Source organism: Sitophilus oryzae, unplaced genomic scaffold (assembly GCF_002938485.1).
Source record: "Sitophilus oryzae breed Bouriz unplaced genomic scaffold, Soryzae_2.0 scaffold_808_pilon_pilon, whole genome shotgun sequence".
Lineage (NCBI taxonomy): Eukaryota > Metazoa > Arthropoda > Insecta > Coleoptera > Curculionidae > Sitophilus > Sitophilus oryzae.
Window position 1 is genome coordinate 4,033,845 of NW_022147426.1, and position 26,496 is coordinate 4,060,340.

General features: G+C 30.9%; 1 protein-coding gene across 3 annotated transcripts; it reads right to left on the reverse strand.

The window, feature by feature from the left end:
* On the reverse strand, positions 1-26,389 carry LOC115888806 (protein vav-like). 3 transcript variants are annotated; one of them, XM_030908651.1, is made up of 17 exons: positions 26,152-26,389; positions 25,751-25,985; positions 22,977-23,146; positions 22,416-22,481; positions 20,209-20,308; positions 19,866-20,027; positions 15,906-16,106; positions 14,407-14,526; positions 14,181-14,335; positions 13,993-14,119; positions 11,836-12,038; positions 11,571-11,771; positions 6,700-6,876; positions 6,486-6,641; positions 6,205-6,382; positions 2,000-2,070; positions 1-601 (listed from the first exon to the last, which is right to left on the reverse strand). In XM_030908651.1, the coding sequence occupies exons 2-16, from the start codon at positions 25,982-25,984 to the stop codon at positions 2,014-2,016; spliced, it is 2,307 nt and encodes a 768-aa protein (XP_030764511.1). In that variant the 5' UTR covers position 25,985; positions 26,152-26,389; the 3' UTR covers positions 1-601; positions 2,000-2,013. The 3 variants fall into 3 exon arrangements, with proteins under 3 accessions (XP_030764511.1, XP_030764510.1, XP_030764508.1); XM_030908650.1 differs by lacking the exon at positions 2,000-2,070 and having other exon boundaries at positions 509-672; XM_030908648.1 differs by lacking the exon at positions 1-601 and having other exon boundaries at positions 1,722-2,070.
* Between the last annotated feature and the right edge of the window lie 107 nt (positions 26,390-26,496).

Sequence of the window (26,496 nt, forward strand, 5' to 3'; positions counted from 1 at the left end):
TGCGTTGGTCGCAAAATAAGTGGGGGCTCCACCGTACAGCACTTGTATTTTCCCAACTCTTTCAATCAGGGATCAAAGTACGTCGTTGATATGTTTACGACAGCTTCACCTGCTGTTTACTTACATACCACAAAGTATATATGATCTAGGAATTTAATTGAGATTCTTAACAAAAAACGCCACATTTGTTATTATAAAAAAAATTGTATAAACGTTACTGTAACAAATAATATTACAGATAATCTTAAACTCTACGTTCAATAAAAAAGAACACTTATTTCGATAAAATACTGTCATTGTGTGTACATTATTCGAGTCGTTGAACAAAGTACTGGTTATTTACTATAATCTGTCCAATGGGGGGATCCAACAGACAAATTGTCTTTTCTGTAATTTTTTAGATATCGTCTGTCGAAATATTTCCTTTCGTTGGACACACTATAGCAATTCTTGTTATATAAAGTGATAAATTAATTAAATAAAACATCACTTATGTAACAAGCATACTCAGCTTTAATAACACTTTACTTTTTGTATTCGAACATACAACTTTTAATTATAAAATGATTCCTCCTTTTACGTATTTGACTAGTTTTGCTAAATATCTTTCTTTTATTAGTCGAATCTAACTTGACCCTCTAATCTTATTAAACTTACTGGCAAGTATCCAACCTGTAAAATAAAATAATTGTTATAACTGAAGAACGGTTGAACCGATTTTAATGGTCTCTGATTTGTTGGATTCGTCTACGCCCCGAATAGCAGAATAACTATTAAAGTATGGGGAAAATTTACCGAAAAAACAAGTACACAGAAAATTAATTAAATATATTAGGTTTGGAACTCGGCCATATTTCGCAATTGATAGCTCACGTCTTATAGCTTATTTTTTGTAATAACTGATGTTCGCTGCTAAGCAGTGACATACTAGACATTATAGAATAGAAATTCAACGAAAAATATTGGGAAAATAACATGTTCAAATCCAGAAATATATTGAAATAATATACCGGGTGTGTCTCAAAAGTGGCTCACTACTATAACTTTTTTATTTCTTCGGGAAAAAAACGAGATTTGATATGTTAGTATATGACATAAATTAAGATTGATTGACGTATTCAATTGTTTTTGGTTACTTCCTGTTTCACCTTCATAACTTTTGATTTTTAAATGGCACCCTCGGTATTTTTCTACTTTATTCGATAAAAAATGACACCCTGAATAGAATGACATATCATATGTCAACTTTTGACATTTTCGCTTTAAAAAAATCGTACTTAAATATCAATCTCGAGTGCCATAGCTGTGTTGAAAACACTAATTTTTAATCAAGGAGCCTTGGAAAAATAGATTTGATCGTCTAATGTTTTTCGTGTCTTGCCCTGGCTGGTTAAAAAATGCCCAAATCGTATTTCAATCATATCTCATAAGCATATTTGGAAAAAGCATTTTTTTAAGAATAATTTGGTACGCATTTTGAAAATAATAAATAAGATAGATTTTTTGGGTTAAAGGCCCGGACTCAAGGCCAAGTCTTTCCTTGTATGGGCAGCTATTAATATTTTAAACTCAGTGCCTTTTGATGGAGTTGTTTTGTTTTTATACCTATCCTGATTGAAATGAATCTTTTTGGCATTCACCTGTTAAGCTTGAACTCCCCGTGACTGTAACTACCTGTGCTGGTAACTATTGGTAACTCAAAAGATCTACATAATATTCGAGTCGTTGAACAAAGTACTGGTTATTTACTATAATCTGTCCAATGGGGGGATCCAACAGACAAATTGTCTTTTCTGTAATTTTTTAGATATCGTCTGTCGAAATATTTCCTTTCGTTGGACACACTATAGCAATTCTTGTTATATAAAGTGATAAATTAGTTAAATAAAACATCACTGATGTAACAAGCATACTCAGCTTTAATAACACTTTACTTTTTGTATTCGAAAATACAACTTTTAATTATAAAATGATTCCTCCTTTTGACTAGTTTTGCTAAATATCTTTCTTTTATTAGTCGAATCTAACTTGACCCTCTAATCTTATTAAACTTACTGGCAAGTATCCAACCTGTAAAATAAAGTAATTGTTAATCTCTTTGAATAAAAAGATCAAGGAAGGAGCATATCAAAAAAAAATCTTAGATCGACTGCGACGGGACTCTAAAATGGCCGACTTAAATTCCGGTTTATCAGTGCAGTTCTAATTTTATTCAAAACGTGCAAAAATATGATGTAGGGTAGACTCAATAATTTGTTGTTTTATTTTACGTTGTCAATAAATGTTGGTAGTTAATTATAATTGTTATAAAAATATATAATTCTAATAAAAATATATAATTCTAATAAAAATAGATAAGTTATAATACTTATTTATTAATACAAACATCCGATACGCTACTGAAGCAGGTAAGTCAAATTGGCGTATCTAAATTCTTTGACATCTAATCTTTATTTCTTTTTATCTTATATATAAGTAGTAAATAAAAGCAAAAATGCAAGAAAATATAAAGTTAGTTAATTTTAAGTGAATTTCATAAATGACTGGTTTACTACACGTATGTATATTATATAGTCACTTACTAGCGAAAAGTTATATTCCATTATTCCCCTCGATTTTTGACCGAGATCTACCGCACGCTACACAACCAACTATTTTACAGTCTTTTTCGATAAATCGCAATAGTGTCATTGTTAATTTAAGTTCTGCCACAATTTCTTTCTAGATTAACTACTTTTAAACAACTATCAGTAGTAGAATAAATAATAAATAACATAAAATAAGCTCAGTAAAGACTGACAAATCCACAAAATTTCAAATCAAATTCAAATGTGTCAAACGAATCGTCAAACAGAACTGTCAAGGATCCCCACCCTAGAGTCATCTTTTCGTCGACCATGCATGAATACATGGATAGCATTATACTCCTTCCTTATCTTAAGGTAATAATTATTGATGTCCGCTGCAAAGAAGTGACATACTAGACATTGTAGAATTCAACTGAAAGTATTTGGAAAATTCCATGTTCAAATCTAGAAAGGTATTGAAATATATAGAAAATACTTGAATCCAAATGTAAACAAAAATATAGACAACAAATGGAAGATTGACAAAAAACCTCAGCTAGTATTTAGACATTTTTTGCATTGGGACATTTGAACTACTTCTATGTATAACGCATTATTTTTTAAATTTTAATATATTAAGTAACGATTTTTGTAACATATTAACATTAATAATAGTCTTTATATTTATAATTTACATGCAAAGCCAATAAATACAGAGCGTCACAAGATCATTGAACCTAAATATTCTATAAAAAAAATATATTCTAAATGAAATAGATACTAGAAGAACCATTTGCGAAAAAAAATCGGTCGTCGGTGGAGTTAGAAAATATTTAAACTAAAATTTATGTAGGGGTGGGGGCAATTTTCACCCTTCCCATAATTTTTCTTGATTTTTGTGAAAGTCAAATGTTAAAGCACTTAACAAAACAGAGGCACTCCAAAACTTATTCAAATCGGAATAACGGTTCTTAAAATATTTAAAAAAAATGTGTTTGATGCCCTCTAACGGACAAACGAAGCACTTTTGTATAGAGGTGCGTCAAATGAATATGTTTGGGAACAAATATTATATACTAAATATTTAATGATTGTTTTTAGCCGATTAAGAATTATTAAGGCTATTAAGATCGGCAAAAAAATTTTTTTTTTAATTTCACTAAAAATGAGTTATTTGGGTCATAAATGACCTAAATACAAAATATTTTCATGGCGTATGTCTGTCTGTTTGTCCGTCTGTAACACGATAACTCAAAAACCGCTGAACCGATTTTAACCAAATTTGGCACAAAAATACTGTAGCACCCGAGAATCTGGCCATTAGCTTTTGGTGGGAGTAGGGGGTTGGTAAGGGGGTTAAAAATTAAAAAAAAACCGTAACTCCAAAATTACAGTAGCTAGGGAAACGCGGTTTTCAAATTAAGATTAGGAATAATATTTGCAACAAAATTTATAATAAAAAATGTCTATACCTATGTGGCGGATTCATCTATCCAAACAAATCCTTATGGGTTTTTCGCCACTGCACTGCAAGAAAAATGCTGCTTGTCAGAAGTTGTGTTTACAGTAATAAAAATTTGCCTAACAAAGAAAAAAATGCTTAACGTTTCGGAAAGTTTTCTCTTTCCGTCGTCGGAAGCAAAAAAATATAAAGAATCAAGAAAAAAAAACTAATTAAGATATTTAAATTGAACTATTCGAGAACACTTTGCTTTTTAAAACAGATACGTCTACAAGAAATCGTTCTGTTACACTGATATATTAGTATATCAGAGTAACTTTAATAAAACATAAGAATATATATATATTTTACAGTTTATTAAATATAAATTTTGACTACAAGGTAGAAAGTAAATCACAATATTTGACAAAACTTATAAGTATATCATTTTTACAGTTAATAAATAATAAAACTATTTCTGACTATGATATTTAAAATTTAGATAGTTAGAATATTAAAAAACATACCGATATTTGCAGACGCAGGTCCAAATTCAATAAAAACCAAAATTTTTCCTGCGAAAATCGGGCTTTTTTCACAGAAAAAGTATTTTTTGATTTATCAACAATCATTGTCAAGTTGACAATATACAGGGTTTTTTTCTAATTAGTCTAAAAAATTGTGGTGTGATTCCTCATGTCTTCTTAAAACAATTTTTATATAACCATTAGGTCTAAAGTACTTCCTTTCTGATCTACAGCGTGTTAAAAATTAAAAAAAATCGATATTTTGCTTAACATAAATGGTACAGTACTGCTTTTTTAAAGAAAATATATTTTTTTCTTGACTGGCCATCCTTTTTCAACAAAATTGATCTTTTGAGTTTTTCTTGTTCATCAAACGGTTGCCGAGAAAAAAATAAATATACTTATTAAGAGCCCGCCTTAAGCCGTTTTCTAACGATTTTTTATTTTTTAGATTAATTAGGAAACACCCTGTATATGCATATCATAGGCAACCAAATAAACTAGTAACCTCTAAAAATTATTTTTCCTACCACTAGCGACGTATCGTGTTTTTAGTGAGTACTAAATTATTTTATCAAAATTTCACCATATAAGTTTCCAGGCAATGGATTATATTAAGTTAAACTTCAAAATTAACAATTACTACCTGATAATTACTTAATAAGGTAAAACCAAAAAGCCCAAACTTTCTGTATGATTATTTTTAAATTTCACGTGTTATGTTTATTTATGTAATGTTCTTTAAAATCAAAGAAGCGATTGCCATACATTACTAACATCTACAGATGCATGAGCAATACATTTATTTTTATTAGATTGAATTAAAAAAGCCTCTTTTATTATCTAGACCCTTAAATGTTAGAATTAAAGAACATAAAGATTATTTAAGAAAGGGAGATTTTCACAAATCTAAGATTTGTCAGCATTCATGGGACACAGGGCACAGAATAAATTTTAATAACGCCAAAATTATAATGAAAGAAGCGATAGCCTCTAAAAGAAAAATAAAAGAACCTTTTTTAATACAATCTAATAAAAATAAATGTATTGGTTAAGCATCTGTAGATGTTAGTAATGTATGGCAATCGCTTCTTTGATTTTAAAGAACATAACATAAATAAACATAACATATGTAAAATTTAAAAATAATCATACAGAAGGTTTGGGCTTTTTGGTTTTACCTTATTAAGTAATTGTTATCAAGTAGTAATTGTTAATTTTGAAGTTTAACTTAATATAATGTCATTTTAAGAGAACGTCAACGATTTCTTGTAGACGTATCTGTTTTAAAAAGCAAAGTGTTCTCGAATAGTTCAATTTAAATATCTTAATTAGTTTTTTTTTTCTTGATTCTTTATATTTTTTTGCTTCCGACGACGGAAAGAGAAAACTTTCCGAAACGTTAAGCATTTTTTTTCTTTGTTAGGCAAATTTTTATTACTGTAAACACAACTTCTGACAAGCAGCATTTTTCTTGCAGTGCAGTGGCGAAAAACCCATAAGGATTTTTTTGGATAAAATTTATAATAACATCAAAATCAGTCAAAGTCGCAGTTTTTGAGATATTAACATATTTTAGTATGGGCGGCTATACGTGCCTCCCGGCGCCAATTTTTTAATTTAATAAATTGTAATAACTTTATATTTGAGGGTTATTAATAAATATTACCTCATTATTTCTTGTACGTCCTTTCCACCAACCATCCCTGTATCCTTCCTTGCCAATAATATGAATCACTTGACCTTCCTGTATATTCAGCTGCGTCCTGTCTTGAGCAGTGTGATTCCTTAAAACTACAGCTTTTAACTGGTGGTAAGGATAAAGAAGCATTGCATTATCTCCAAGTCTAAAAAAGTTTAAAACATTTTTCAGGCACGTTATATATTTTTATAATTTTCGGAATAATTTGTGTTTATAATTTGTTGTATTTTTTTCAGAAAATACCATACTTGTCAAAGTTTTCCTTTAAGCTACAATTCTGATAATTCAATATTAACTCATCGATACTGCTAAAAAACTTCGATTGTGACAAATAGTACTTCTTTGAATCTCCTAACCCGTCATTGGTTGAACATATTTTCATGTGTTTGACTGTATTATCAGTTCTAAAAAAGAAAGAAAAAAAAATAAGATAAAAAACACAACATTCAATGAATTTAATACTTTAATGTTAGGGCATACGTATCCTTGTCCATGTTAGGCCTAATTCTCACTAGAAAAGTGCCGTTTTCTCGTTTTGCTAGTTTAAGTTCGGCAGTCTCTCTTCTCATTTCCCCTACATACCATAACTTATCTCTTAGGGGATCGTTTTCGTTTATACCGTTAGAAAAACCGTTTGTCCTAAAATGTGAAAATATATTATTAGTCTGTCTTTAAATAAACCATCTGTCAGACACAGTTTTTAATTGCTTTTAGGTAAATATATCGTGTACACAAAGATTTAGTTTATGAAGTTCACACCTTATGACACCACATTATACCAAGGGCTGGTAAAGGTTAGTTTTGGGTCGAGATTTCCGTATGTAAGAAGAGCACAATGCGTTTATAATGTACTGAACAAAGAGAGAACAGTAAAAACGTTGTCAAACGTATGAAATAAACCGAGAATCTGTGCACATTGCTAAGAGACGTGGAACGGGATACAACAGATTCGTCGCGGTCGACCCAATCAGTACTTAAAATTCTAGAGAAGGGTATATATCATGCGTTAGCTTTACGATTTAATTACGTCTCGTGATACGTTGTTTATATATTAACAAGAGTTGTAATTTTCCCTATAGCTTGTAAATTTTTAAGTGCAAGTTAGAAACACTTGCACTTTTGGTAAAAATAAGTGGAATTGAGTTGGTGTTCGACAGTGGTCGCGCTATTAGAACTCTGAATTCAAAAATCGATATCTCAAAATCCATTAGAAATAACCGATTGTCAAATTCTCAAAAATATTGTCGTTGTCATAGCGCCAATCATAATATTATCAAATGATTATCAAAACGTTTTTCAAACTATAATTTGTTATATGTGTTTTAATTAGACAATTCCTTTTTTATGTGGTCCTAAAAATATAATGTAAGTCTATTTTTGCCATCATTTAAGTACCTATTTATATTTACTCCATTTACAAAACTTTCGGTGTATTACGTTGGTCTTGTTTTATTATAATAAACGATGTTTAAATATTTGACTTATAAATAAAAACTTTAAAAAATAAATAATATTTACACATGTTTGGCTTTAATTTTATTTACTAATTGTATAAATTATACTGTTAAATCTTATTTTTTATACATCACAACGATACTTGTTATTAGTATTGTTGAATTTGTGTAAAAAATAAGACCCAACAATCAAATTTAATTATTTTAGAGTAAAATTCAATAAATACGCTCGTTTAAAAAGCCCGCGCTTCGATCCGTTTAAAACAAGCCCTACTCAATAGATGACGCCACTTCTGTAGGACCATTTTTCAGTATGGCAGAGTCCATTCTTTTTCTAGCTAGGTATATTCTTTGGTATATATCTTTGAAATAAGAAGACTAAGGAAGAAGCATATCAAAAATCTTAGGTACACCGCGATGGGCCTCAAATATGGCCGACTTAAATTCCGGTTTATCAGTGTCGTTCTAATTTTATTTAAAAAATGTAAAACTATGATGTAGGGTAGACGTGGGGGAGACTCAGAAATTTGTTGTTTTATTTTACGTTGTGAATAAATGTTGGTAGTTATTAAAATTGTTATAAATATATATAACATATAAGTAATAATAAGTATTATAGATAAGTTATAATAAGTATTTATTACCACAAACATCCGATAGTAGTAAGTCAAATTAACGTATCTAAATTCTTTGACATCTAATCTTTGACAAGTAATAAATAAAAGCTAAAATGCAAGAAAAATATATAATTTAGTTAATTTAAGTGAATTTCATAAATGATCGGTTTACTACACGTATATATATTATATAGTCACTTACTAGCGAAAAGTTGTTCCATTATTTCACTCAATTTTTGCCGAGATCTACCGCACGCTACACAACCAACTATTTTAGAGCCTTTTTCGTTAAATCGCGATAGTGTCACTGTTAATTTAAGTTCTGCCACAATTTCCATCTAGATTTACTACCTTTATACAACTATCAGTAGTCGAATAAATAATAAATAACATAAAATAAGCTCCGTAAAGACTGATAAATCCACAAAATTTCAAATCAAATTCAAATGTGTCAAATGAATCCTCAAACAGAACTGTCAAGGATCCCCACCCTAGAGTGCTTTTATGGTGCTTTTTCCGCCCACCATGCATGAATACATGGATAGCATTATGCTCCTTCCTTAGTCTTCTTATTCAAAGGTATATATCATGCATTAGCTTTACGATTTAATTACGTCTCGTGATACTTTATTTGTTTATATATTAACAAGAGTTGTAATTTTCCCTATAGCTTGTAAATTTTTAAGTGCAAGTTAGAAACACTTGCACTTTTGGTAAAAATAAGTGGAATTGAGTTGGTGTTCGACAGTGGTCGCGCTATTAGAACTCTGAATTCAAAAATCGATATCTCAAAATCCATTAGAAATAACCGATTGTAATTTTTTTCAAAAACTTTCTTAATATTTCTGCTATATCTTCTTCGCATACAGTATGAGTAGAGGGAGATGGCCGATTCACCATCAGGAGGAGGAGGAGGAAGGAGCAGGAGGAGGCGTAAATCAACTAAGAACATGTAAAATAGTCTAATAAACAGGTTTAAACAAGAAACAACAGCTTTTGAACTGCTTTGAACGGCTTTTTAGTTTAAAACAACAGACCTGTTCATTTTTTGTTCAAACTCGTTTATTTCTGTTTTAAAGCTGTTGTTTCTTGTTTAAACCTGTTTATCCTTGTTTATTAGACTATTTTACATGTCCTTAGCTGATTTACGCCTCCTCCTCCTCCTGATGGTGAATCGGCCATCTCCCTCTACTAGCATGTAAAAATCTTTACAAATAAAAAAATTACACGATCGCTGAAAATTGCAATGCACTAAAAGTAAATGGACCGTTTTTTTTCGAGAAAAAAGTCTTTTGAAAACAAGCGGTTTGCGATCGTGATTTTACTTTAACTTGATAAGGAAATGTGGCAACAGCACAATGTCGCATTTTTCTCACTCTGACTTAATAAGATCCCTATCCCTATGCGATTTACTTCCACACATGTAAAAACCGACCCAAAAGTAACAGTTGCCAGCACGGTATAATTTATTTACACATTGATTTTTAGTGACTGAGCTTCTTGAATTGATTTATAATTTTCCCCAACATTTTTATGAAACTCAATACAAAAAATTATTTGTTGGCAAACTTTGCTGACTTGTCTTAGAATTTCTTTATGCATTTGTGTCAAAAACCGCCCAATGAAAAGTGAGATTGTAGAAAAAACGGACGACAATAACTTTATTTTGATTAAACTGCTGAAAAATAATTTTTTATAGTTATTTTTTATACAAGACGATAAACTGGTATTCTATCGTTGACCGAATAGATTTCGGGGGACGATATTGCAATTTTATCGTCGTGTATAAAACAATATTTTTTTTCCATAGCGAGTTAAGTTTTAAAAAATATTCAGAAATTATTATTTCAAGGAATTTATTAACTAGTAGAAAAAATATTGTGCTGGGTTGGCGTTGGTTTCTATGTAATTTGACAAATAAATAAAGCTGTCTCTTTAGTTGTCAGTTTTAAGTAAATATTTTTTAATTCCACAAAACATCCCCCTTTAGAACTTTTTCTTTAATGGCCATAAGCGGGAGTAAAAGACCAACCGCCCGAACAAACACTAGAGGCGCCACCGGTTATCAAATGGTGCAACAATTGCGAAAATTTAATCATCTAATTTTGACACAAGGGGTCGCGTTTAATTTTTTAATTTTAATTTTAATTTTAATTCAATATTCATTGTTTTCAAACTATATTATTATACTTTGTTGTATTTTGTGAATGTATAAATGTTTTCTTAGTATAAAGTTGCATTATATTAATTTAAATTATATTTACATATTTAAAATTTAAATATTATGAAATATATGTCAGTTGCCGTCTAAAATGTCATCTTGATAACAAAAAGTTAGTTAATGTCAGAAATAGTTAAAATCATGTTAAAATATTAAAATTTACAAGTTATAATTAGATATTTTATATTATTTTAAAAACAAAAACATAATGGTACAGCGTTATGTTGATATGCAGGTCCAAAACAAAAAGTGCCGTTATATTTTTCAGTTTTCGTTGTCAGCCGCGGAAGTTTCAGTGATTTTAGTGTTGTCGGATATTTTTATTTGTGAAATAGAAATAATTGCGTTTGGATTGCAAAACGAAAAGTGGAAGTATTATTGCAATGTAAGTAAGCGTTTGTCCATTTTATATATATACTTTTTTCATACCTACGACAAATATACATATTGAAAATTTATAATTCATTTTATTTAAAAAATGTTAGAAAACAAGCTTGTAATCCTATAATTGACATAATTGTTAAGTAATATATTCCATTTAAATGTAATATATTACTTTACAATTAAAAAAATGTAAATTTAAAAAATATATACAGGCAATAATTGAAATTTTTAGCGTGCGAACAAACACGAGAGGCGCTTTATTATTTACTTTCATTTCTTAACATGATAGACGAAGTTCTAAAGGATGGTGTTTTGTGTTTAATTCTCCTTCATGTCGATTGCTGATTGAGTTCGAGCCAGAAATTGCTCAAAACGAAATAAGTAAATTACCAACAGATATTCAGGCTGAGGCGACAAACGCCATATCCAAACTACTTCCATTTAAATTCCGAATAACTTATGAAAAGGAATAGAAAAATTTTCAAAAATGGAAGCAATTAAAGACGTGCAAGAAGAAATAAAGTTTTTAACCTATCCTCGCTGTTAAAGTATCATTTAATCTACCCTTGCGGTTAAAGTACTACTTTATCTACTATTTTTGATAGATATAAGGCAATTTTAACAGGTGCTATGGAAAACAAGTATTTTAATACATACCTAGTAGTTGAAACTCCACATTTCCCACTAAACTGAATGCAATCCTTATGGACGGAAAATTTGCATATGATACAGACGTACCCTTGAAATATAAGGCCCTTAAGATATTTATAACAATATCCGCATTGAACGGGGGTTTGAAAGGTATTTAGTTGAAAATTATGAGTAGTGAGTGTTAGGGACTTAGGCTGGATGTTATCCCTAAAAGAGATCAAAATATTTATATCTAAACTAGCGAATTTTGTATTATTTTTAATATACTTACAAAGCGTCATTTATAGCCTTTATTATTTGTTCTTTCAATTCCAAGGATCTTACGAAAATCGTGTAGGCCATCTGACGCTCGTTTTTAACTAGTAGAAAATTATACGACCATCTGGCGTCTTTGTTTAAAATGGGACGGTTGTGTATTTCCTCTACGTGATATTCTACTATATTTAATATGCCGCGGTAGGCGAACTGGTTACCCTGCAAAAAGAAAATTATTTTTTTTATTTTCTACTAGAGGTGTGTATTTCGTGGACGAACTAGTTCCAATGAACTATCCCGACCCCGGAATGAAAGGAACTAGTTCCTGGTTTCTCAAAGAACTGGTTCCTCAGGTCCTATTCGGAGATCGAGACTGTGACCGATATATAATAATATGCGACGACGACGGATCGGCAAGCGCGCGTAGCCCGATGCTAGGCAGGAGTGGGGAGTGCCAGACGTATGTTATCGGACCCGGACCTAGAGGAACTAAATAAAAGACTAGTTTACGTACGGATCGGCCAGCGCGATCGACGCTAGGCAGGAGTGGGGAGTGCCAGCCGTACGTTATCGGATCCGGACCTAAACAAAAGACTAGTTTACGTACGAATCGGCCAGAGCGATTGATGCTAGGCAGGCGTGGGGAGTGCCAGCCGTATGTTATCGGATCCGGACCTAGAGGAACTAATTAAAAGACGGGAATCTATTCAGTCGGCAGATCCGAGATATAATACAAGGCGACGACGACGGATTCGGTCTTGTCTATTGCCACAGCCGGCGTAATTACCACTGAAAATTGTCGTGGATACTGTTTTTGATTTTTAGTTTGTTCTTTAAATATTTTAGGGCAATGTTTCACTTTAGAACCCTAAAATTAAGAAATATCTTATAAAACGAAGATTTTTAGACAAAAACAAAAAGCTTGAAGTGAGGAAAAATGCAATTTTTCGTAAAAATTTCGTAATATTTGCTTTATGATATAGTTTTTTAAACTCTGATTTGAGTTTCTTTTTTATTTTTTTTTATCAGCAATAAAACTTACCTATATGTTTTTAACATACACAATTACAAGTCTCGTTATATTTCGTACATTATAAAAATTATACAGATCATACTGTGAATAGTTTTGACTGACAACGAAACGCATTAGCAAGCAACGGGGATGTCAATGTTAGTCGGGAACTATTGTGAACTAAAGACCTAGTTCAAGGAACTATTCCTCTGGAGGAACTAGAACTAAGGAACTAATTCCTCCCAAGGAACTAGAATTCCCACGTCTATTTTCTACATCTACTAACAAAATGTTTTTTTATCCTTTAAAAGCGTGGTCTAGAATTTAACGTGTATGACAGTGATGTAAACAGCTTAATGGAAAATTAAATGTATTAAAAAGAGATAAAAGGTCGGTTGATACATTTCTTCTACGCGGTATTGCCGGATTTTGCATCAAAATTTCAAACCGCACAAGTAGGCGTTTATGAAAAATGTTGCATCTAGAACTGAAATTTTATTTTTCATAATTAGTTACTCATTTTACTACAGCTGTAATAAATTATATTTAGCTTAGATATATTATCTTCATTTCAATAGTATACATGAAGTTTTTAAAATAGTTTATTTTTTTCTACACGCATTTTCCTACACAGGTAAAAACCGGCAACACTGTATGCCGCTTTTTATTCTGTCTCTTTGTCTGTCAACCGGACATTTATATTTATCTCTGTCGCATGCGTTAAAGTACAGACCACGCAAATGAAGTGTCGAAAGTTTCTTATTGCCCCGTTCGGCGAAAAATGCCAACCATTATACAGGATGAGTCTTAAATAAGTGCAAATATTTTCAGGGCTGGTAGATCTCGATAAAAGAAACATATTTTTTTTACCTTTTTTCAAATAAGTCCAAAATAACTATATTTTACTTTAAAAATTTCCAAATAAAAAATGATTTTTTGCTTAAATTTTGAGAACCACTGGATCTTTTCTAGGTTTTCTTTCATGTGAACTTAATCTACTACCTATGTTGCCATATTATCAAAAAATAATGTTTTTTAACTGAAAACTTTTAAGTAATTTATTTCAAACACTGAAGAAAGGAGGCGCTACTATCAAGTTTCTGCACCGGTTCAAAAAAAACATGTACATCCGGGGCTGCTATTAGTGAAAATAAAACTTACCCTTAACTGTTTACAAATCAATATCGATTTATCGAAAATAAACACGTATCGATTTCTGGTTTTCTGATCGTCGTGAGCCTTGATTTTCAATTCGGCATCTTTAATTAGCTTTCCATAGTCCGATAACCTACAAAATCGATACAATTTTGTGTAAAAAACATTCAAAATAAACCGGAAACAAGTATTACTTCAAATACGGATCATGGTCCCATTCAACTATATTTTCTTGGAGATTGTTGATCACGTTTAAATGCTCAACATCCCTGGCGGACTCGTTAATATAACCGGCTACATCCAGCATGGCTTCCCTCGATTTTCGTAAATCAGCATATTCGTCATGGTTCTGAACAATACAAAATTATTATACGGCGTATGCGAAAAAGCTGGCAACTAGATTTTTTTTAATATACTTACCACGTCGGTATTTTCAATTAGTTTTTCTAGAAATAAATGGTACTTCAATATTCGTTGCATCGGTACTGATAATACGTCTCTTAATTTAAACCTTCCATTATTAACTTCTTTTTCGTATTTCTGAATGTAAAAGAAAAAGCATAAGGTAATTATTGGGAAAACTGGAAATCGTCCGATTTTCACCAAAATTGATATACTATATTGATATACCTATTTTGAGGTTGTAGATTACGAATATGAATATATTCTTGGCGGTCTCTTACCGTTTTTCGGAAAAACGAAAAATTATTTCAACATCAAATTTTTCTTAATTTATCATATTTTTAAGGTTTTCTAGCACATATTTTGTTAGGTATTCAATAAACAATGATGTTTTTACTATTTTTTGTTACTTTTTTAACCAATTCTATGCATAATAGAGGAAAATTTGCTAAAATAAATTTGTAAACAATCTGAAAATGTTGGGTTATGTGTTTCTGGCATTTAAAGCAACGTTGCCAATGCTAAACCTAAATTTAGCGTGTTTTTTTCTGTCATTCTGGGATTACGAAAGGCGGTTACCAGAAGAACGGCTCCTTCCCATAACTGCTATTTTACTAACGAGATCTGACTATTTATAACCACGAAGTTGCACGAAAGAGTTTTGATTGCATTGGTTACAACTTCCATGCGGAGGGTGTTAATCTTTTGTTGTTGTATGATATCAAAAAAAGATTAACCCCCTCCGCAAAGAAGTCGAAACCAATGCAATCAAAACTCTTTCGTGCAACTTCGTGGTTATAAATAGTCTTTATATAACTTCTTTGCGGTGGGGGTTAATATTTTTTTAATATAATATAACAAAAAAAGATTAACCCCCTCCGCATAGAAGTTAAAACCAATGCAATCAAAACTCTTCCGCGTAACTTTGTGGATATAGGTATATTTAACTATTGTCAGATCTCATAATAGGTAATTTAGTTAAAATCCCTAATCACCCGAAAAAATAGAAGATATGGCAACGTTGTAAAATTTCAAATTTCTAGATTAGGTCTAGAATAAATTTGTCTCTCTCATTACATAGGAGAGAAAAAGAAGGATATATGAAATGTCAAACCTCCATCTGGCCCTCATCTGGTCACAATTTTCTTTGCTATTTTGCTCAGAAAAGTGTTTTTCAGTAAAATTTTGGACATTTTCCTATCCTCAATCAAGTGTGGCTTTTAGATAAACTATAATATAATGAAAATATAGTGAAATTATTACTTTATAGGGCCGAAATAAAGAAAAATTCAATGTTGAAATTAATTTCCGTTTTTCTGAAAAACGGTAAGAGACCGCCAAGAAAAAACTTCAGATTCGTAATTTACGACCTCAAAATAGGGTGTATACCAACTTTGGTAAAAATCGGACGACTTCCAATTTTCCAGATAATTACCAAGCATAATGCACGATGAGGCTTGATTTTGGGACACCCTGTACACCACACAATAAAGTTAAACAAGAAGGAAGATACTTACAATGACAGCCTGATTAAATGCCTCGTTCTGATCGCATAGTTCCTGCAAAAGCGTGGTGGCCCTAGTCAAATTGGCACAATAACTTCCGTATATTAAAAATTTCTCTCTAAATTGTAAAAAAACGCTACAAAGTTTAACGTTAGGGTTCGTTTTCGTCCTAGTCAGTTCGTGCAAAAACGACGAATGGATTTCATAAAGCTCCTAAAATATATAAAACACGAAATTATAGTATAATATTCTTGAAAGTGCGCATAGTCAGAGACCAAAGGTAAGCAGAGAATAAAAAAACCGGACCACACTGCGGTGTTTTTATTCTATCTAATAGCACAGAATATCTAGCTACGCAACAGAAGCCTCGTTACATGTATAAAATTGTAGGTAGCAAAAGGAGACAGGCTTTTAAAGCCTGTCTCCAAATCAGATATTTTGATGCGGTAGTTTCGCTACTACATAATAGAGGGCAATAAATTTAAAAGAAAACAGTTTTCTACAAACAAAATTTAAAAGAATTTTGTGCAGTGTTGCCATTGTGTAATTCATATCGTAATACTTCCTGATAAAACCTACCTTCAAATTTGCTACATCATTTAAACATATTAAAATAGATCAGAGCTGTTTTTTTCAACTTGCCATGTTAGTTGGAATTAAATTTTATGAGCTAAATTACAATCACTTCCTGACGTTTGATTGTATAATTGAATCCTGAATTTTTATTGTAATTCGGCGACAATATAATAAGTATTGCCTCACCTGTGTGGAGGAAGCTTGTGCAGACGTTCGATTGTGTTCATACCATGTTCATATCGTATAATCGGGAAAAAACGGCGTTAGCGATGGCTATGTAATGAATATTGCTGTCATTTTATATATTAATTTATATGGAAAATGTCATCGATCGTCCTTTTCCAGCCAACTGGACGCCGTTTTTTTCGGTATCATACGGTATTTGATATATACTATTTTTCATGACATTACAATATTATGGTACCATGAAGCATATCAAGTGATACCATAATATAGTACCATATTACGATACATGGCGTTCGATTGGGCTTAAACTTGATATACTATATCTTCAGTGACATTGTAATATCATGGTACCATGGAGCATATAAAGTGGTATTTTCTATAGTACCATATTTGATGAAATAGCAATATTAGGTACATGGCGGCAATAGGGCTTAAACTTGTTATACTACGTATTTTCGGTGACATTGTAATATGATGGTACTATGATGCATATAAAGTGGTACCTTAAAATAGTGCCATATTTCAATACCATTTCCTGACGTTCGATTGAGCTCATATTTGATATATACTTGCGTATTTTTGATGACATTGCATTATTATGGTACCATGAAGCATATCAACTGGTACTATAATATAGTACCATATTATGTACATGGCGTTCGATTGGGCTTAAATTTGGGATACTACGTATCTTCGGTAATATTGTAATATTATGGTACCATGGAGTACCAAGAGGTACCATATTACGATACCATTTCCTGGCGTTCGATTGGGCTTAAACTTGGTATACTACGTATCTTCGGTTACATTGTAATATGATGGTACTATGATGCATATAAAGTGGTACCGTAATATAGTACCATATTACGATACCATTTCATGGCGTTCGATTGTTCTTAAATTTGGTATACCTACTACGGATCTTCGGTGACATTGCAATATTATGGTACCTTAAAGCATATCAAGTGGTACCATAATATAGTACACTATTATGATATTATTTCCTGGAGTTCGATTGGGCCAAATTTGGTATACTTGCGTTTCTTTATAAAGATTTGTTTAATTAATAATTTTAATTTATTTTACGAATTTTAATTTATTGTTCGATGTCGTGACAGCAACTTTTATGCCGAACTAATATATTATTAATTGTACCTGTGTCACTTTTTAAAATCTACCTAGGTCTATATAAATAACGTGGCAAACGGAAGAAATTTGTTATTAAAGTATTTTTTAGTCAGTTAACATTTTTTGTACTGCATTTTAGTAAATTATTTCCATTATTATTAAACTTATATTTCATTACTAACGTTCCAGCATTAATAAATATCACTCTCAATCGCCCTGTATATTATTAATTTTAAAGGTAATTAAAGGTATTTCCTTAGTTAACATTATAAGGTATAGTGTATATTAAAAATGTATATGTTTTGTAATAATATACTTAAAACTATTTTAATAGCCAAAGGTATAATTAATATAAGTGTATCTGACAAGAAAAGAAGAATAGAAAGAAACACATACTGCATTAATTATACACTGTAAAAAGAATGGGATGCCAATTCAAGTCTTTTTGAATCCGGCAACTGTGCATATTTAGCCGAGCTACAAGGCAGTCGACGAGCCGTCGATCCAAAACGGAAAGTTCAAAATTTCTAATTATATTCTGATTATGACATTGTCGCGCCATCTAGTATTCTATTTGTGCAATTTTAGCTCTTTCATTTCGAGTATTTTTCTGTTGCGTAGCTAGATATTCTGTGCTAATAGGAAGCTGTAACTGTCATTTATTCATTTACTGAATATACAGGGTGATTCAAAACACATGTGCCATCTCTCGTGTAGGGCTGTAACGAGCCCTGTTTTTTAACTTGACCGAGTACCGAGTACCCGGCTAAAGGTAATGGCCGAGTACCTAGTACTCAGCTGCCGAGTAGTGGAATTGTCGGGTTTTTAATAGTTTTAACAGTTATGCGTCCTTTATCAATATATACTAATTATACTATACACCATAACATAATAATATTATATTTTATACATAATATAAATATAAATATATAATTTAACATTAAAGAAAGCTAGTTAAAATTCCCGGAATTCCCCGGCCTTAAACCAATGACCTTGTTTGTTTTGCCTATGATTGGCGAGCGGCTGGGATTCCCCGACTACAAACCAATGACCTGGTTTGATTTACTTATGGAGATATTGTTTTGTTCTGTGGTTCTCCATGCAAACTGATATTTCTAATATGCTGGATTCTGAATTGACTCTTTCAAGGTGCGGTGGCGACGTTGATTTTGTTTTAAGCAAAACTTATATGTATAACTAATTTAAAATTGAAAAATAATTCAAACAATTAATAATACCCTTTAAAGATATATTAAAATAAGTGACAGTGCTGACCTCTTTTAGATCATAAGTATTAAATTATTATTTCACTCTGTGTTATTACTTATACTTATTATTATTACTTTGCTAAAATACATTAATTAAAGTTATGAATGAATAACTTTTTGTTTATTTTATTATTTGCCACTGTGAGTCTCATTTCTTTCTGTTTTGGACATGCATAAACGGACTGTTTCTATTACTATACTTTACTCGGCCTACCCGGCCGAGTAAGGCCGAGCACCGAGTACATATTACTCGGTTAAAATTCTGGCCGAGCACTGAACTACTCGGTACTCGGTGCAGCCCTACTCTCGTGGGGAGATTCCTCACGTAAAAATAAGATTTATTTTTCGTATCGACATAGGTCAGATTCTGCTTTGTTTCGTAGCTACAGGGTGTTAAAAAGGTTGCATTAGACTTGGATCAAGGCGAATTAATAAAATTGCGTTTATCTCATCAAGGAGGCCGAAATAGACAAAAATATAGAGACAACTTAATTATTGATCGGCATTAAACTGCTTACACTATTTCGCTAACAAGAGAAAAAAAAGGCAGTGGCGTACATGCTTTAAATACTCCAGTGATAACCCATATGCACGTCACTGGTGAATATGTCGACGCTTTTTTAACATTAAAATATATCGCATTTATAGTAACTTTTACTCTCAAGATTTTATTCAAAACGCTAAATATTAAGATTTTAACACCCTGTAGCTACGAAACTAAGCAGAATCGGACCTATGTTGATATGAAAAATAAATCTCCACGAGAGATGGCACATGTTTTTTGTAAAACCCTGTATAAGTAAATATTTCTTACCTTAATTTTATGAAAAACAACACTATGCTCCTCGGACCTCATCAAGTTACACAGGGGGATCATAAAACTATTTTTTAACTTGCTCAAGACGTCTACATAATTCTTCTCAGTGTCTAGTAACTCCTTTATTACAAAGTCTCGTTTTTCTAAGGGTTGGGGTTGCTAAAATTTGATATTTATGACACATAATATTAATATTAAAATTACCTAAAGTCTGGCCAACAAGCCAGAGAATATTTCAGACAGAAATTTCAATTTGTCTCTGAATTAAAATGACAGAAAACAACTATCACTGTTATGTATTCTCTCGTTGGACAGACTATATAAGATTAAATCAAAATACCTCAATACTAGAGCGCACTACAAGCAAATCTTGATAGATCTCTTCGTGTGATATTCCACAATCGCTTTCGATAATTTCTAAGCCTCTATGCACTGGTTGACTAGCAAAATAAAAGAAAATACATGCAAAAATCAAAGAAACAATTATGTTAAAAAATAATAAACAATACACATATTTTTAAATGGAAAATCATATTTTTTCAGTTAAGCCAAGGGATGGCGTTACCTAATATTTTTGTACTATATTTAGTACATTTTTTAATATGAAAGAATAATGTTAAAATTGTATATTTCGAGCAAAATTTGAGCGATTTGAAAAATATTTTATGTTCATCGCGTAGGTAATTATTTAAAGAATACCTTATAAGTCATGTAAATAACAAAATATATATTTTTAAATACCTAAAATTATTGTTTAGTACATTAATTAATTCATTTTCAAGACATACGATCCCTAGATTGTATATAGTTACATGGATAATGCATAATTACGACAAGTCTTATGCAGTGCACAACTTCATATTAATTTTGTACAAAATATTGGACAATTCATTTGGAAACATTTTACCAATTTTTTTTTCATTTGAATTGGAGTGTTTAATCACTGCTTAACAAAATATATTATTGTATTAGTCTCAGTCAATAATTAAAAATCAATTATCATCTTTTTAATATCTGAGGCAACAAGTACAATTTCATATGGTTGAAAAAGTACCGGGTGGCCAACTAAGAATGGACGCCGGCTATATCTCAGAAACTACTTATCGTATAACTTTGGAAAACAAATTTTAATGAGTAAATCGACCAAGAGGAAACGCTGGAAATTATTTTCAAGTTCGAAAAATGCCCGCTAGGGAACGTTTCTCTAGTAGCCAATCAGAAAACAGGGTTTTTCTCAAAAATATGCAGGTGAACAGGTACTTTAAATATTACTATTGTAATCATCAAGTAATTTGTAATTTTTTTGATATAAAGTATTTTGCTGTATCTCATAAAATAAAGTGGTGGGGGAAGGTTAAATTTGCTTTTATTAAAATAAGGATAACTCTGATTTAGGTTATGCGATTTAAACAAACTAGGGCTGGTTTAAAAGAGCTTTTCTTCCTTAATCATCTCCATTATAAATTTTGTTTCCACAATTTTCTTCGTGGTAGCTAGAGGGCGCTGTTTGACATCATAACAGATATTGCGCTTTTGCGTAAAAAATTTAAATAGGAGGCTATATTTCTCTTCGCACAGTTAAATAGAGCACAAAATTTCCAAAATATTAGCGCCAAATCGCAACAACAAATTAAACATCATTAAGGACAACTCTGGAAACTGTCATAAAATTCATAACCTTATTTTCATTTTTTGCGTTGAAAAAAATACTTCTGAACCAAACTGATACAAGTATATGATGGCGATAAAACGGCGTCAGCGATGGCTTTGAAATAAAACTGGGCGCCGTTTTCTATGTAGGTTTGTTTACTTAAACCATTATTATCCAAGCGTAATTTATTTAATTAAATTACAAGAAATGTTCTAAATAGCTTTTCTCAAAATATACGAAAATTACATCATAACATTACTTAATTTTATAATAAACCTTTTGTCTATTAGGATGAATAATTCCACTTGTTTTTTTGTAAACATTTAATAATATATGTATTGGTTGTTTAAATGGCGGAGAAATAAACAAAACCAAGGCAAAAAAATACTAAAATTGCGAAAAAAATAATACGATTTTGTCAAATTTTAAAAACCTAACCTCCGGCAGTGATGTTTGAAAAGTGACGTAGCACAAATCGTCGTAAATTTCTTCTTTAGTCTCTATTCGAGGACAAGGAATGGTAAACATTTGCCAATGACTATCTGAATTGCCATTTGAATGCGATGATGTTAAAGTTCTGTTAAATACATAGTAAATGTCTTATTATACCTATTATAATAAAGCTATGAATAAAAATACTAAGGAAAAGTAGCATATCAACAAACTTATGTTTCCCTCGCGATGGGGAAAAATATATGGCTGCTTAATTAAAATATTTATATTCCTTTTCCTAAATCTTTTTATTCAAAGTAATAAGGTCATAGAATTTACGAAGAATTCAAAATCATTGTGAATTTCCTGATTGTCAATCAAGAAGCTTAAAATTGATATTTACATACATTTCGCAATAATATGAACTCATACTTTGTTGTTTTGTTTATATTTTAGGTACTTACACAGATTTTAAACTTTGATATATTACATCTTCCTCTCTTGTTTTTAGCTTTTGTGAAGAAAATCCCCTACAAAAATAATATATTTATGTATTTAAAAAATAATAATAAATAAATATCAATAAAAATAGAAAACAATATATTTGTTTACAAAAGATAACCATTGTGTCAGAATATTTTTACAATTTTTCATCTTTACTTCTAATAATTTTTTTATAATAATTATAATGACTTGGCGCTCGCACGGTATTATAATAATAAAATAATCTATTTCGATTAGTAACGAAATCTAAACAGTGCACTAAAAAATAAAGTATTTTAATTAGTAGAATATGTAGGTGTGCAATTGCCAAGTCATTATGATTATTATAAAAATAAAGATGTCCAATATTGATGCAGTCACTATAAATGTTGATAGGTAATTGATTAGATAACAGTCTATAACAAAGTGATTGATTAGGTGCTTTCATAGACACTAACTAAGAACTTTTTAAATTTTATATTTTGGTGGAATTATACTCAATAACGTCTTCTTTTGTAAACTATACTATTTTTAATACTTACTCAATATCACTACTCAAAGCTTTTGGACATAACGATAATTTGGACAATGTGCAAAGAACTTTATGAAAGTTAGTCAAGTCAAATAACATTGTATCCTCAAAGCAATCCGAAATCCCGAAATTTTCTTTGCAGGTTTTCAAAAACAAGTTAATATTGCGTAGACATAAAAACTGGAACAAAAAAAAATAGTTTTAAACAGAAAAATTATCACTCCATATCCTAAAATAATATATGGCTTAATTCAACTACCAATATTGACTAAAATAGTTTTGAGTATACTAGGTATATGATAAAAAAAAACAGTGTCAAGTTGGCTTATAATAAATATAAGCTTATAACAGAGTAAGTAGATCGCCGAGTAGCGACAGAAACCGTCGGCGTCGGCTCTTTTGATGTGGTGGGACCAAATTTTCTTTCTCTCTCGTTTGACGTGTTTGACAGATAGACTACGTACTTAACTGCTCAACTTATAAAATGATCCTATAAACATGGTATACACTGCTCATAATTTGAAGTGGAATTAATTATAAAGTTTTATACTTATTTTTTTGTTTTGTTTTATCCTTATTTCTAAATTTGAATGTATAAAATATCTTACAGCTAATAAATAATTAAAAAAACGATTCGTTGCCTGAGGCATACTTGAAATAAAGTATATAGAGATACTTGATAAATGGCAACAGTGGCAACTTCGCTTCTTCATATGACAGACAAACTACTTATTTCGCGCAGCCGCAAAGAAAATTGAAAACGGGACTGTCGCTACTCCTGCTTATAATGAAACAATTATTATAGTTTCATGTAAAGAAAACCGTTACCATGACAAATATTCAAACTTTATAAGCATCAAAGACTTTACTTGTCATGGTAACAAAATTCTTGAAATGAAACAATAATAATACCACAGATAATACCGTATGATTGAAAAAAAAACGGCGTCAAGGAAGGCTGGGGAATGACAATCGATGATAATTTTGGCCAGGTCAATCTCTAGATGTCCTTATTTAAAAATTGACATAAAACTTGTCAAAAATTAACACTGATTATCGAAAGATTAAAATAGGAACAACTGGCAGCAAGCGCCATTAAAAGATAAGAGTGCGGGCCAAGTAATGACATTAAGGGCTTGACCTCGCCAAAATAATCATCGATCGTCGCTCCCCAGCCATCTCTGACGCCGTTTTTTTCGTGAAAAAAGGTTGGTAGACGCCTCAAAAAAATTCTCTCCAAGTATGAGCTCTTAATTTTAATAGGAATTAAACGAAATATTTTTTCAAACAGTAGACACCGAGATATGAATTTTTCTTTCTAATAATACGGAAAAAATATAAAACTGAAAGGCGGATGACCTTCCTAATAAAATTAAGAGCTCATACTTTGAGAGATTTTTTTGAGGTGTCTACCAACCTTTTTTCAGAGTATGTGAAAAAAAAATACCCTACTCTATACAGAGTGTCCGGAAATTAATGCAACAAAATTTGGTCATTCTTGGATTCTTGAGAAAAATACGTGACCCGTATTTTTTATTTTTGGCGAGTGGCCCCGCTATTCGGATTTACAGCCCCCTGAATTTCGCCCCTAAAACGAATTTTTTTTTAATATCTCAGGGCCCTGTTGGACGAAAATCGCTAAATTTGATACGCGTTGTTTTACCATAAAATGACATTTTTTGTAGCTATTGACTTTTTTTATTTTCATCAAAAAAAAAGTAAAGAGATCAAATTTGTTCCAAATTTAATGTAGATTTTAAAAATAATTTTTATTTAAAAAAAAACAGTGGCGTACCATTTTTTTCTTCAATAATATTTAGTTTAAATACCGTAGGGACGCCACTGATGAAAATAAAAAAAATAATAGCGTCAAAAAATGTCATTTTATAGTAAAACAACGTGTACCAAATTTAGTGATTTTCGTCTAACAGGGCCCTGAGATATTAAAAAAAAACTCTTTTTAGGGGCGAAATTCAGGGGGCTGTAAATCCGAAAAGGGGGGCCACCCGCCAAAAATAAAAAATAAGGGTCACCTGTTTTTTTCTCAAGAATCTATGACCAAATTTTGTTGCATTAATTTCCGGACACCCTGTATAGTGGTATTAAGTACTAGATATGACTTAAAAATACTACAAAATGCATGTATAGATTGTATTGAAATGACCACATAAACAATTCAAAGACTGAGGAACTAAATACCATCTGTTTGAGATCTTTAAATAATTAATTTTATTAGTAATAAAATTTTAAATGATTGTTTATTAATATTTATGTATTGGTATCAGTTAATTGATTGAATACAATACAAAAGAAAAAAAATATAAAGTGACCTGGTTGACTGTAGCAGCTGTTTATAACTTATTTATAGTTCTTATAAAATATTCAAACTACAATACAAAACTATAACGATTGCAAATAAAAAATAACTGTTTTAGAAACATAGGTATAAGAGAAAATTTATGTTTATTGTTAATACTTATTTCAAATTATCTTAAAAAAATATGAGTAAATATATTACAAATGGGTGCTAATTGCAGAATCATTAGCCACACTTAAAAAATATCTAAGCAATTATTGATGCAAACCATGCATAGGTATACTATTTAGAACTCGAATTTTAAGGACAATCTAACTTAGGTAACTCAACATAGATAGAAAATATTATATAGATTTGTTTCTGAAAGATTAAGCAGAAATTGAAAGAAATCAACAGTAAAATTAAATGAACATCCTGAATATTTATCAGGTTCATGTCATGGTTCACATCTTATCACTAAAACTTACTTGAGCCATTGTAGGTTTTAAATTCACCTCCTTCATGTCTATGCAGCCTGGGTCGATTTTATTTACCAGCCTGCACAGCAATACACCGTCTCGAAGTATACTGGCAAGATCAGCAATTTTACTGTCGGGCCAGTTAGCTTTATGATCGTGCCTCAATATTTCCCATCTCGTAAGCCAGGAGGCACACTCTCTCCACAGTTCGTCGTTGGTTTCGGGTATAAAGGCTGTAGCCATTCTACAATTAATAATAAATATCCAATAGTTGCTTATACAAGTAAATTTAAACAAATATATTACATTGCATTATTTCTAAATATCATTCATAACAAAATAACAAACATTATAACTGGAAATAATAACTCTAAAACAGTCTCAATACATAATAAAAATATAATACATACTTGTTTAAAAATTATATCATTTGAATCGACACAACCTTTGGAATAGATTGCATTATTGTGGCATATTCGGCTGTTAATTATTTCTAAAGTGGGTACTCTTATGTAAAACCAGCTAATTATAAGTACAAGTCATACGCGGTACGCACTTGGTACTCGTAAACATCAACAACATTGATAAATTTCTATCTACAAAAGTGAAGAACCATACAAAAATTTTATGATTTCTGTCAAAAATGCAAAATCGCAGTGTCTTTAAATGTCATTGTCAAAATTCTCTATACTAGAAAAAGACGTTTCGATTGGTAAATCGGTTTTTCTTGGTATGTGAGAACACTGAAACAGAAC